At 38.0% G+C, this 14,281-nt stretch overlaps 2 protein-coding genes across 3 annotated transcripts in view; both read left to right on the top strand.

The window, feature by feature from the left end:
• LOC131548989 (ubiquitin carboxyl-terminal hydrolase CYLD-like) overlaps positions 1–1,005 on the top strand; it is a 36,652-nt gene extending 35,647 nt beyond the window's left edge. For both annotated transcript variants that reach the window (XM_058790668.1, XM_058790669.1), the window contains 2 exons: positions 95–299; positions 452–1,005. In XM_058790668.1, coding sequence (XP_058646651.1) covers positions 95–299; positions 452–624 — 378 coding nt within the window. In that variant the 3' untranslated portion in view covers positions 625–1,005. The remainder of the gene's footprint in view (positions 1–94; positions 300–451) is intronic.
• Positions 1,006–2,408: 1,403 nt separating this feature from the next.
• On the top strand, positions 2,409–14,219 carry top1a (DNA topoisomerase Ia). Its single transcript, XM_058792216.1, has 21 exons — positions 2,409–2,576; positions 2,981–3,005; positions 6,176–6,272; positions 6,514–6,634; positions 6,834–6,880; positions 7,555–7,644; positions 7,845–7,920; positions 8,009–8,106; positions 8,290–8,405; positions 8,772–8,893; positions 8,981–9,103; positions 9,212–9,399; positions 9,478–9,622; positions 10,211–10,354; positions 10,608–10,793; positions 11,679–11,747; positions 11,860–11,974; positions 12,065–12,192; positions 12,314–12,408; positions 12,527–12,676; positions 12,763–14,219. The coding sequence occupies exons 1-21, from the start codon at positions 2,544–2,546 to the stop codon at positions 12,863–12,865; spliced, it is 2,271 nt and encodes a 756-aa protein (XP_058648199.1). The 5' UTR covers positions 2,409–2,543; the 3' UTR covers positions 12,866–14,219.
• The last annotated feature ends 62 nt before the right edge of the window (positions 14,220–14,281 follow it).

Here is a 14,281-nt window from a genome sequence, read left to right as displayed (position 1 = left end):
GAAAATCTTTTTACGCACTTTGTATTTCTACATTTCTGTGATACAATGCATTTTTTTTTTATGCATATGCATTCTATTTCTACTCTTTCTGCAGGTTCACATTCATCCCTCCCGAAAGGAACACACTCCTCTCAAACTTACAGTTCCAGATCATCTTCCAGAAGATGCACCTATACAGAGAAACCAGATGCAACTGTTTGCAGTCCTCTGTATAGACACCAGCCATTATGTATCTTTTGTCAAATATGGGCCTAACCCACGGTCCTGGATCTTCTTTGACAGCATGGCTGACCGATGTGGTATGTCAAATGTTAAATCATGTTTATATGTATTCTATATATTTATGTCATTTGGTTTCACAAACCTTTATTTAAAATCCAACCATTATTGATTCTATAACCAGATACAATGCTGTTTATCACTAAAATCACTATCTTATTGTTATCCTTAGGTGATGATAACAATGGCTACAACGTTCCCGTGATCAGGTCCTGTCCTGAGGTTGGAGACTTCCTTTCACAGTCTGAAGAGGAGATATCCACAGCAGATGTGAGTCAGAGCAGTGAGATGGTGCGCAGACTGCTGTGCGATTCATACATGTGTCTGTATCAGAGAACAGAGTGAGCAGAGACATTTCTGATATCTTTGGACTACTGTGTGTCCTTACTATATCTCTTGTCTCATTACATCAACAGAGCTGACACATGAATTACTGTATACTTGTTTTGCTTAGACATTCCGTTCTTCAGCAAACTGTTCTTCTATGACTTCTAATGGAAGTGTATTTATATGTAAAAGGGCTCCTAGATGTATCTTAAGACATTTTATCAGGTAGAGATATACATTTATACACAAGCAACAATGTAATTTATTTTGATAGTTTAGTATGTTCAGTATTATTTTTGATTACATGGTTTATTGTTTATTTGTGCTGATTAGTATACTTTATTTGCATTGAAAAGTTGTAGGATGCTTATATTAGTATTAAAAATTATGCTGCACCAATTTCATTTGTCTGTCTTGATAAATCTTCATTTAATTCGTAGTTGATTTCAGAGTTTCTTACTGCTCTTTCACTCTTTTGGTCATATTTGTATGTTATACTTTGGTTTTATGACTACAGTCTACAGAAACAAATCATCTAAAAAAAACTGTTACAGATGAAGTTGAAAATATTAGGAATTAATAAAATGGGGGGGCTTATGAGGTAGAAAAATAGGAGTATTACAGTGAGGCCTGGCTGAGGAGAAAGAAGTATGGCGTTGGTGCCCTCTAATGGAAACTTCACAACATTGACTCTTCAATAACTAATTTTACAAAGATTGAACGTTCTAAACTTTGAGGTGATTCTCAAACAATGGTTCTGTTGAATGGGTTCTTTTTAATGAATTAACAATTTGGTAAACAACTGAAACAAACTCTTTATATTATGTTATGTTATATTATATTATATTATATTATTGTAAAATTAATTTAGTGTTTCTAAAACATAAACCAGGAAATATTATTTTACTCATTGGCCATTCTTATATGAGTGTAGATATGCACACAGTAATTGGTTTATGTCTAAATAAAAGTAAATAAATAAAGATTAATGTACAGACCAGAGTAGTTTGTTGTTAGGTCCAGTTATTTAGCAGAATCCTGTGGCAGTTCCTTGTCATTGACCTTTAAATTGTAAACTGTTAATCATATTAAGGTTATAGATTTATTATGGTAGTTGTTAAAGACACAAAGATCATACATAACACGTGATTGCAAAACAATTTCCGCCTTTGTACATCTGTTGTCTGGCCAGAGATAGGCCTACTGCAAGTTTAAGATAACTATGCCCACTGAGAAGCAGAGCATTGTACGTGTTAGTGAGTTCACACACAAAATACCGTTAGGGATTCAGCCATAACAAAGGCATTGAAGCAAATGGTTCTAATAGTAAATCTAGTTAAAATAGTTAAAATGATAAGAAACACATGGCAGCTCCACTTCTAAATAGGAAAACTCATCACTCAGTGTATGAACATATCTTTGTAGCTGCAAGTAATCTTGAGGATGACTCAGTTTTTTAAACAAATCAACCATGTTTAAAAGTCTTCCTCCTAAAGCCTTTTTGTATTATTCTACTGTATAAAAAGTAAATAATACCTAGCCATGTGACAAAAGGCTTTGTAGCTAGGATTTTGTTTATCAAGTCAAATGTTATAAATGTATTATTATCATTTTTAATTATTATTGATGATGATAATATTAATTTTCATAACTCTTTCAGCAAGCCTCTCTTCGCTGGTACCACGTGGCTTTAACCCCCATAGTAAATTAGGGCGACGTCACAGAGCGGTGCTGTGCGGGCACGCGGTGTGGGCGGAGCCAGGGCAGGAAAAACGCCTTTTTATCCTTTTAAACGCGTCTGACATGCGCAGTGCTTTGAATTTCGGGCTTGGTCTGTTACACAACTGTGTCTTTCTTCATTCTGCCTACAGCTCCTCGCCGGCATTTTACTTTAACAGGCTTTTAACTGTGTTATTTTAAAAATAAGACCCATAGAAATGAGTGGGGGCCATTCCCACAACGATTCCCAGGTAAAGTGTTTGTGATTTAACGTTGTCAGATATTTTTTTTCTTTCTTGATGGTTTGTAGTCACTAGCTCGGCTGTTTAAATTCCATCCGCAGCGGCAGTTTCCCCCCAGCTTGCTAAGCTAACAGGCACTAGAAGTCGGCTTTGAATGTAATAATTTAATATTTTCAGCCCTTGCTGTCCATTGGCGCTTTTCTTACATTAATGTTTCCTAATAAATACGTCATTTTGTGAATTAAAACTTTATATAGTCCCCTGTCCTCCGCAGCGGTGGTATTTAAACGCTGTTTTATGAACAGGCTTGTTAGCTTGAGCGCTAACACTCCGACTAGCATCAAGTTGAAAGTTAGCAGCCTATTGACACGGCACGATTTAACATTAACTTATACACCACTGTTTTTCCGCAGATCGACTCGGGATCCAGACATAATGGTGAGTTGGACTTGTCTAATCACCACATTATGATTAAATTCAAATGTACGTTTTACACATCTAACGTGATCGCTCAGGAGCTTGCTTGACGACCAGTTAGTTTTAAGGACAGAAATGGCGTCCCAGAGACTAAGTCCCCTCTCGCTCACTGACAAGCGTCTATTGTTCACATTGAGGCCTCAAAAATCGTATTTATATTGCTTTAAAATCGACGAAAAAGGGCGATTTTGAAAGAGAAAGAGATTATTTGTCAGTTAGTGTAGCTTGATCGTTTGTAGAGTTAGAAAAACGGTCTAACGAGGCTTGTGAAAGTGAGGGTTTGGGGGTTGAGGACTTAGTCTCTGCGCCATTTTCTTTTTCTCTGTCTAGCGGTCTGAGTGTAGTGAACGTTAAGTGCACATCGACGTGATTATGGAGGCGAAGGATTGAGAAACGTGCGTGACCTGTTCCGGATCCACTTTACGAAAATAAACCCTCAACCTCAAAAACACCTTTATTCGATGAGATGTGCTGAAAAATGCACGTTTACTAATCAAATCAGTAACTGCACTTATCTAAGAATCTGGCATCTTTAAAACTCATCTTTTCTTATGAGCCATACTCTAACATAACCTGCCTCGATGAACAATTACAAGAAGACTTAATAAACTTAAATGAGCCTGTGCTGTGGGATTTCATTAGACCTATACCTGATTTCTCACAAGTGTCATTGGTGAGATCAGTTTGGTCATGTAGGTTTAAAACATGGTTAACCAAAGGTATTCCAAATAACATTACTTTTATAATGACAGTAGGTTTTTTTTAACCTCCAAAAGATCAGTGAGGTTATTCCCCATTTTTGTACAGTTTTGGCAAAACTTTTAAGATGCCATGACAAGCAATCCCACAGCCCCAGACACGTTTCTTTTTGTTTTATGCAATGCATTATTTAGGTGCCAATTGTAAACAGTTAGTTTATTATACATGAACATGCATGTAAACTCCATAAATTATTTTATTAACATTTCTGACACACAAACACTTAGGTGGTAATAAGACGGATGTTATGCACTTGACTTTTGTAGGGCATTATTGATGTTTCTGACACTTTTTACATTTTAATTTAAAATAATTATAGTAATGTAATAATAATTTATTAAATTATGTATTTTTTTTTTAAACTACGCAAAACTGCAGCTGAACATAATAGGCAGTGATCATGCATTTTCCTTTTGCTGTAATTTGTGTTCAAACGAGCCTGTTAGATAGATAGATATATATCTATATATTTATTTATTTATTTTTCTTCAGCGAGGTAGGCTAAATGATTTGTCACAATGTTTTGACACTTTTTTTAAATTTATTTTTAACTACAGTAATTATGTAGGTCATCTCATAAATTTTTTATTTTTTAATTTTTTTTTGGTTACATTTAAAATCCACACCATCCTTACTTTGAATGGGCATGATGCTTCAGGTAGTCATTTTTGCTTCCCTTCATAAGAGCAGCTAGGATGCTTAACCCATGGCTGTGCTGATGCACGAGCTGCATGTTTACACCATGCCATTCCACTGAACATCCACCAAGTGCTTAACAGGGTTTTGAACATAAACAAACGTAAATCCATGCTCAGGCCTGGCACATACATTTAGACAATGTATTTAATAAACAATGACATGGTTTGTGTAAAATTGCTTTATTTTGCATGTTCAGCATGGTCTTCCCATGCTTTACCACATTTGCATGGCTAATGTGTACCAGAAACTATGTAATATAAATGTTATCATGGCATTTTTTTCAAATTAGATATGACGGAATGCGTGTTGGGCTAGCAGTCTTCAAAAGTATGTAGAGACTGTTTTTGTTTAAAGTTAGCATGTACTTTGAAATATAATTGTGTTTGGAAGTACTTTTAGTACATGAAGCTTTTCTTTAGTTTGATTACCTCAGTATGTTCTTTTTAGTCGAAAGGCTTATTTCAGTCATACAGACTCAGACTTCATTATTTTGGGTTTGCTTTTTGTTATGAAGCTTCAGCATGTAACAGTTCTGCTGACAATGAACTTGTCCACTAGAGGGTATAGTTCACAAATAAGTTTTCCACAGTCCCAGATGTGCATGTGTTTTGCTGAAGGGCAAAATGAACATGGTGAATGGCTGGCCCATAGTGAGGATTTTATTTTTGCATTTCAATGTATTTTTTTTTTTTTTGTTTGTTTTTTTTTGTTTTTTAAATGAAGGCTAAAAGGTAACCCCATGCATATTGACGAATGTATGCCTGTACAGGAGTTCAGGTAAGGATGCATATTGAGAGGTTTGTTTCGTTTGGTAATGCGCTCATGCGTACTGTGGAAGATAAAGGATTTGATTTCATGTCCTAACCGAGCACTCCTGTCCCTCTTAATGCTTGAATGCATCCTACTGTAACATGAGGTTCATTGTTTATCTGTGCTCTTAAAGGATGACATTTGAGTTCGTTTGGATTTCGAAGCCTCGTACAATTCCCGTTCGTTCTTTTGGTCCTCGCGACAGAAAGAGAGATCATTTCGCTTTCCCCTTTTGGGAGGCCTGTTACAAAACACCTCCAGCTTTCTCACTGTCCGCTACAGTGTCAGTAGAATATGCCTGGCCCTCTTGTAACCCAATCCGGCCTACCAACCTACACATTTCCTAAAGCAATAGTTCTGTCAGAGTAAACAGTCTGCAAAGAATGGGGCCTCTATAAACACCATACATAGCTGAGAGTGAAAACTGGACACTTCACGTCAAGAGGTAAAGTGCCAAAATCTACAAGGTGTGACTAATGTGTCTGCAGTAGGTCGGGCGAGGACAACCCGAAATGTGTCATGCCTTACTTATTTCAAACCAGTTGTCTGTAAATGGTCTTCAGCGTTTGGCAGGCTTGTGCAGGTCACTCTGAAATGGATTTCTCATCCAGGTGTGAGCAAAATGAGCCGCCATAATGTTTCCAGATGAACTACTGTCTTATTCTTTGCCTAGTTTTTGTGAATACCTATAGCAGTAAAACAATTTCAATGTGGAGGTCTGTTTGACTTCTTTTGTACACTTTCTAACCCCCAGTTAGCTGTGCTTTTGAATCTGTCTTTCCTGTTCCAGGGACATACTTTTGTTGCCAGGTGTTCGTTGCCTTTTGAATGTGCTACTTAATCTTTAATTTCTTTGTTGGCAGATTCTCACAAACACAAAGATAAATACAAGGACAAAGAACACAAACACAAGGACCACAAGAAAGACAAAGAACGTGAGAAATCAAAGTACAGCAACAGGTATGACGTCACTGTTATTCACTCCTACTGTAGATATATAGGCGCTTCATAGCCCAGTTTGCCGTTTACGGGGTGTGTTTGATAAGCAGGGCGTGGCCTTCAGTGTTCAGACCACTGGAAGGAATGTTGGCTTTACTGCAACTTCCTTTGTAAACACTATCATCTATTTGGAGCTGATTTTGTTGATGGACCAGACCATTGTGGCAATTAGATCACTGCATGTTTTATTGCATTTTGGCAGCGAACACAGGGACTCCTCGGATAAAAAGCACCGAGATAAAGATAAAGAGAGGCTGAAGCTCAAAGATGGATCCTCAGACAAGCAGAAGGACAAACACAAAGAGAAGAAAAAGGAGGAAAGGGTGGGCAGAGTCCTCTGTTACTTTCACATTGCAACAGTTTTATCTGAGCTAAATCCTCCGGCTCTGGAGGAGTTGTAAATAGTCTTTTGTGATTCACACAGTATTGAGTACTGTTACTGACCTCTTTCTGTTGTGTGTATGTGATGATTTTTTTTCTTTCTTTTTTTCTTCTTTTTTTAAAAATTTCCTTCCTCAAAAGTCTTTCGATGGCAAGCCCAAAAAAGAGAAAGAGAATGGATTTGAAAGGTGAGTAAGAACCCTAAATGTGACGGTGAATGACGCAGCTATAAGATATGAATGCCATGAGTAGCACTGACGTGTTTATTATAAAGGAGTCATAACTTTTTCTTTTCTTTTTTTTTTTTTAATAAATGACATGACAGTTTATGAAATTGAGGGGAGGGGGGGTATATGTAGAATAATCAGCAACCCGAATTAGAATCATACTGAAATTACTACAAGTACACTTCATTTTCCAATGTTGGGAATCATTTAGTTTATTTACAAACCCCACAATATTAGTGTACTTCCTACACCTTTTTACTCTTAATCTTCTGTTGTTTGGTATAATGGTATCTATACTTCCTCTAAACACTAAATGGGTGCGATTATGTAAATTGAGCTCAGATGTTAATGCTTTGGATTTCTGAAGTCATCAGTCCAACTTCTTTCAATAGTTGCTTGTTTTGTACTGAGGGGGTTTGAGTTCTGAGAGTTACAGTATGTTTTCATTCTACAGTGAATTGTTTATCTCAAAATCAAGGAAAATTTCATTTCCTTATATGATCCTTTAAGATCAACTGCATGGTTGTAATCACATAATTAGAAGCATGAATTTATCTTGAGACAATTTAAAGGGGTTCTCAGTTTTGATCAGATGAGCAAGAAAATGAATAATGCTTGTCTTATCCTTCACACAGCCCTTTCATCAAGTCTGAACCTGAGAATGATGACTTCTACCACTCTCCTAAACACGAGAAGTCTCTGAAGAGAGAGCGTGATGATGACGAGTAAGTGACATTGCATTCGCAGGCCATCTTGAACTCGCATGTGACATTTATAAGAACTTTCCAATCTTCTTTAGTCACGAAAGCACATTGATTCGCTAATCTTTGTTTAAAATGTGAAGCATTAGAGCAAATAGAACCCGTTATATGGTAACTGAAAGATGTGAAAATACCAGACATCTTAATGTTTTTGTTTTCTGCAGTGCCGAGTTTAAGCCCAAAAAAATTAAAACCGAGGAAAGCGAAAAGAAGGCAAAGAAACGGAAACAGGAAGACGAGGTTAGTGGATGAAGCTTATCTCTCCAGGTTACACTTTACAAGAATCGTCTTTAAACATAATTAATGTGGATCTTTTGATTTGCCATAGGACATTAAGCCCAAAAAGAAAACAAAAGACAAGAAAGGAGAAGCTGCCACAGATGGCAAGAAAAAAGGAAAAAAAGAGCCAGAAGAGAAGTGGAAATGGTTAGTCTCACATCCTCTGATGGTCGAGTAATTGTAGGCTGACGACTCGTCTTCTGATTTATTCGGGGATATGGTGCAGATCACAAATGTCCTTGTTCCGGCACTTTGCAGAGCCGTTTTGGTTGCTTGTGTTGGGATGTTGGTTTACATCCTTCCATCTCTGTGCTATTTCATACCATTTAGGTGGGAGGAAGAGAGATACACAGATGGAGTGAAATGGAAGTTTTTGGAACACAAAGGACCTGTATTTGCGCCACCATATGAGCCTATTCCCAGCAATGTCAAGTTCTATTATGACGGTACGTCCTTTAATGATTCAGTGGCAGTTCACAAGGTTGGTAGATCATCCTATTCAGGGGTTGCTCTGATTGAACTGCCATCAAAACCGTCGGAGAAGCAGGTGTTAGGTTGTGTAAACTTCAGATGTTTTAAACACCTCTGTTATGTTGAACACATGCCCTGTCTGTGTTTTATTCCATTAGTCTTTTAAAGACGATGTAGATTTTTCCAACCAAACTCAAAGATCTTTATTCTGGATGTTGGCCTTTATCTTCTATAACTGGCTTTACTACATTCAGATGTTAAGGCTGTAATAACTTTGAAGAGTTCTGATAAAAAGATGGATTCTCAAACTGCTTTTATGATATTTTATGGTCCGTCACCAGGAAAACACATGAAACTCAGCCCGGGTGCAGAGGAAGTGGCCACCTTCTTCGCAAAAATGTTGGACCATGAGTACACCACTAAGGATATTTTTCGGAAAAACTTCTTCAAAGATTGGAGGAAGGTAATGTTGCCGATGTCATCTTTCCCCCTTGCTTTTTAAATAATTGCTAGTGACTTTTATTGATCTTGCACGATCTTGTCCCTTTAGGAAATGACGTCTGAAGAGAAATCCAAAATCTCAGATCTGAACAAGTGTGACTTCTCTGAAATGAGTGAATATTTCAAAGCTCAATCTGAAGCCAGGAAGGCCATGACTAAAGAAGAGAAACAAGTACGAGTCAACCTCTAAATACCAAAAATGGCTTTTTATCATTTTTAAACTATTTTTAAAAATAAATTAAGTATAACACTCACTTATATTCCCCCCCCCTCCCTCAAGAAAATTAAAGAGGAGAATGAGCGCATGCTGCAGGAGTATGGCTTCTGTGTCATGGACAATCACAAAGAGCGCATTGCTAACTTCCGTATTGAGCCTCCAGGCTTGTTCCGTGGCAGAGGTGACCATCCGAAAATGGGCATGCTGAAGCGCCGTATCCGTCCTGAGGACATTATCATTAACTGCAGCAAGTAAGGAGTGCTCATCACAGTCCAACATCAGCCTGTTTGGTGGAAAACATGTTTATAATCACGTGCTTCTCATTGTAGGGATTCAAAGCATCCTAAACCACCACCTGGGACAAAGTGGAAGGAGGTGCGTCATGACAACAAGGTGACGTGGCTGGTGTCCTGGACTGAGAATATCCAAGGCTCTATCAAATACATCATGTTGAACCCCAGTTCAAGGATCAAGGTAAAAATTAGCACATGGCTGTAGGCGTGCTGTTGAAATAGAATTTGGGTTTTCAAAGTACTGATTTAGTGTACTTGTATTTAACAAAAATACCTGCATGTAATTACATTTATAATTACATTGTTGACCCATCCCTTACACCTTAACCCACCCTTAAACCTACCCATACCACCAAACCTGTCCCTAACCTTATCCGATAGTGTTTTGCAATACAATAAGTACATTGTACTTATTTCTTTTCATGTAAGTACATAGTAGTTAAGGCCACTTAATATAATGTGGGACCTTTTAGGATTTTCTGTTGTTGTTGAATAGAAAGAACTCTTTTGTAAAAATCTGACGCAATTTAATGCATCCTTGCTGAATAAAATACTAGGTTTTTTTTATCTTTAAAATCTTGCTGACACCAAACTTTTGAACTGTGTTGTACATTGGTACCATTTTTGCCTTTGAAGATTTATTGGTTAAACTGACTTTACATAGACTGTAGCATAGATATTAGCCATTTCAGTTTTTGCCATAACATGAAAATTATTGGTTTTGGCCATAATTTTAATATTGGTGTATCCCGTGTGTTGTTTCTTGCAGGGAGAGAAGGATTGGCAGAAATATGAAACGGCCCGTCGGTTGAAAAAATGTGTGGATCGGATCCGTGCGCAATACCGTGAGGACTGGAAATCAAAAGAGATGAGGATCAGACAGCGCGCTGTTGCTCTTTACTTCATTGACAAGGTTTGCATTGCTTAGATCAATGTAACATCCTTCGCGTCAAGCCCATGACCCTGAAAGCTTGTGATGAATAGGTTAATTCAGAATTACTCTTTAAAAGCACTTAAAGCATTTGGTTCAGTTAAAATCTTTTTTTTTTTCCTCTCTCTCTTTCAATGGGCGTACGTTTACTGTGATGATTATAGTATCTTTTTGAGCTAAAGCAGAAGTTGAAAAGCAGAACGGTGTTATGCATCTCTATTTTTCTCTGGTGTAGCTGGCTCTAAGAGCAGGTAATGAAAAGGAGGAAGGAGAGACGGCTGACACAGTGGGCTGCTGCTCACTTAGAGTGGAGCATCTAACTCTCCATCAAGAGATGGACGGCCAGGAGTATGTGGTGGAGTTCGACTTCCTTGGTAAAGACTCCATTAGATACTACAACAAAGTCCCCGTAGAGAAGAGGGTAAGTTGTATTGTTCCCCCCCCACACACCCCCTACAGAGATGATATTTTAAGGTGTCATAAGCACACCTCTGAAGGCTCATTTTAGTTGAATTATAAGGCAGTATCGCATGTATTTTTCAGATTAGGTAAATCTTGTAAGTTATTGCAAAAAGTTGAGTTTCCCCAAGATGGTGGACAAGGAAAACTAAATGTGGATTTATAAATACTTAATTCAATATTGAAAAGCTTACACAGCGGTCCACAGCGCTCTTGCGTGTTGCACAGATTGCTGAAATGGAGCGTTCCAAATCAGTCACTTATGAGGTTCCTTTTCGGTTAGGATGCTGCCTGAGGCATCTCATTAGGTTTTGGAACAGAGCTAATATATCCGAAACTCTGCAGCCCATGTCCTTACACCAAAAATGTCTTCAGCAACCTCACAGGTTACTAATTGCATGTAATCAAGTCCTATTTACAGTTTTTAAAGCTCGTCACGGTCTAGCACCACAATATTCAATAGAATTGATTTATTGTTATGCTGTTGTATGCAGTCAGGACCTTTGTTGCCAAGTTATTAACTGTAAGTTTTGATTGTGCCACGTGAAGTTTCGTGTTCCCATATTTTCAAAACTCAAATTAATTGGCATGTCGTTACTCAGTTTCTTGCTTCTCTACAGTCATCAATTCATGCCAGTTTTTGCTTTTTTGTTTTTATTTCTCTTTCTGATTGTTTTTGGTTATGGTCTTTTGTTGTTACACATTGCAAATGTCCTTGGGTTTGTGAAAGGCACTGTATAAATCAAATTACTGGTGTACAAATGAAAAATCTTCATCTGAGTGCTATTGATTAGCACAGATGTGTCGGTTCTGCCTTTTGTGTAAAATCCTATTTAAAATCTTACAGGTTTTCAAAAATCTTCAGCTGTTCATGGAGGACAAGGAGCCGGAGGATGACCTCTTCGACCGTCTCAATGTAAGCCATCCCTTTCACCAGTCTGTTATTTGTTGCTTGGAATACTTATTTTGTCTTAATTTAAGGCATTCAGCTTATGTAACATGAATGTAAAATGACCCCTCTCTTGCAGACCTCCATTTTGAACAAGCATCTTCAGGAGCTGATGGATGGACTTACGGCTAAAGTGTTCCGTACTTACAACGCCTCCATCACACTACAGCAGCAGCTGAATGAACTCACAACCTGTAAGTACCGTTCACCATATGTAAAGAGGATTGAGTTAACAGACCCGGTCTTGATATGTACAGTATGTGACCCTAAGTGTATTTGTTCAGCTGAAGACAATGTTCCTGCAAAGATCCTTTCCTACAATCGTGCTAACCGAGCAGTAGCCATCTTGTGTAACCACCAGAGGGCACCACCCAAGACGTTTGAGAAGTCCATGCTAAATCTTCAGACAAAGGTATGAGACATTTGTGACCTTGTCCTCATTGTCTTTATGCTGGTATTTTTTTGTTAGTGCAGGGTCTGTTGGACCATCTAAATGTTTGCCTTTCATGCATTCACTTGTTCATTAAAACCAGATTGATGCAAAGAAGGAACAGCTTGCCGATGCTAAAAGAGAACTGAAGAGTGCCAAGGCTGACGCCAAAGTACGCAGAGATGAGAAATCCAAGAAGTGAGTGTCAAAATATTTGCTTGAAGGGGCGCCCAACTGAATTTGGCCCCTTAGACGCTCATTGTGCGTTCGTATGTGATTGTATGCTGCTTTAATGTTGGTTGTTTTGGCAACCCAGGGCCGTGGAGTCCAAGAAGAAAGCCGTGCAGAGGATCGAGGAGCAGCTGATGAAGCTGGAGGTACAGGCCACCGACCGGGAGGAGAACAAGCAGATCGCCCTGGGTACCTCCAAGCTCAACTACCTGGACCCACGTATCTCAGTAGCCTGGTGAGAACGCGCTTCCATATGTTGTGCAGTAAGATGCCCCTTGTCTGTTTCGGCGTCTTATTCCTTTTTATTCTTTCCTCCTCCAGGTGCAAGAAGTTTGGCGTCCCGATAGAGAAGATCTACAACAAAACTCAGCGTGAGAAATTTGCCTGGGCTATCGACATGGCTGAGAAAGACTATGAATTTTAAACCCTCTTTGCAATTTTACTTCTCCCTCCACCCCATCTTTTATTTTATTTTTTTTAATTTTAATTTTTAATAGATACTTTTAGTCTAAGTGATTTCCAGCAGGTTATGAACCTGGCAAGGGAAAAGATGTGAAGCAAGCATAGTGTCGAGGAGGCCTGAATGTCATGATTTGGGTGACTGATTTTTATTTTTTTTAGGCTATGACCTGTAATCTTGTAGGTTTTATTGGGTCGGTCTTTTAAGAATGAAGTATGGACGGCCTGTGCGTGAGGTTGCATGGTCTTTAAGCCAGGAACTGGAGAATCAGTGGCTTGACCTTTTGAACACTTTTACTGTCTCACTCCCCTCCCATCTCTGGAAAAAGGGGCCCAAGGATGTCTGAAAGCTATGAACTTACATGGTCCTACAGCTACTGTATTCAACTACGACTTGCTTTGTGGATCGTTTCATTTTTAGTTTTGCTGTATTTTTAGCCCTCCTGTATTAATAATGAATTCTATATTTTAATAGAAGATTAAAACAAAAATCAAAGAATTGCTTAAAGTACACCCATACGCCTTTTTAGGAGAAGAAATGTGTACACCAGGTGTGATATTTTATGGGAAATATGACCATGAAAAGCTGTGTGTTTGAGTGAGTGTTACATGAACTGTTCACTTTTAAACTGGAGTTCTTGTGTAAACTATGTCCAGACCACAAAGTAGGATGCTTGGATGAGCTGCAGGGGACTACAGCTTCAACTATATTTCCTTAAACATGCAGAATGTGAATTTCGTTTTTGTTACAGCATATATATATATCAGGGTTTTGTTTCCAGTGTAAATGTGAACCAATTTCTTTTTTTGTGCCCCTCTTTTTGTCTCCAGTATCCTACAGATTGTGTCTTCATGGCTTTGAGTCTCCATCTGGATTTAACTTAATGTGTAATGACTGTTTCCATAAGATTAAAAAAAAAAAAGAAAAGAAAAAAGAAACTCCTGTATCTGTTACTTGAAAATATCACTATTAGGATGTATTATTTCAGGGTATGGCAAAAGGGTTTTTATTTCTGAAGGGTATGAGAGGGAAATCAACATTGCCAAAAACAAAGTCTGTGTTATAATTTTTAAGCAGTTTATTTTTTATTTTTTTGTAATTGTATCAAGGTTTAAGGATAGACTTGTTTTAATATGGACTTTAACAATCTTCATTTTGTTTTTTTCCACTCCAGTCTGGAAAGAATTTTTGTCAGTGGCAGCCATGTAACCTTTTCCAACTTACCGAGCTCATGCCATAACCTCTGATTTTTCTTTTTTTTTTCTTTTCTTCTTTTGCTCAATTGTAGGTTATTTAAAAATAAAACCCTACAACTTAACCTGTATGTTGTGTTTTTGAAGCCAAATCCAAATGTCTTATTTCGTCTTCCACGTGCCACAA

The sequence above is a fragment of the Onychostoma macrolepis genome, chromosome 11, assembly GCF_012432095.1.
Source record: "Onychostoma macrolepis isolate SWU-2019 chromosome 11, ASM1243209v1, whole genome shotgun sequence".
In the NCBI taxonomy this organism is placed as follows: domain Eukaryota; kingdom Metazoa; phylum Chordata; class Actinopteri; order Cypriniformes; family Cyprinidae; genus Onychostoma; species Onychostoma macrolepis.
Note: the sequence above shows the minus strand (reverse complement) of the source record. Positions and strands in the feature narration are given on the sequence as shown.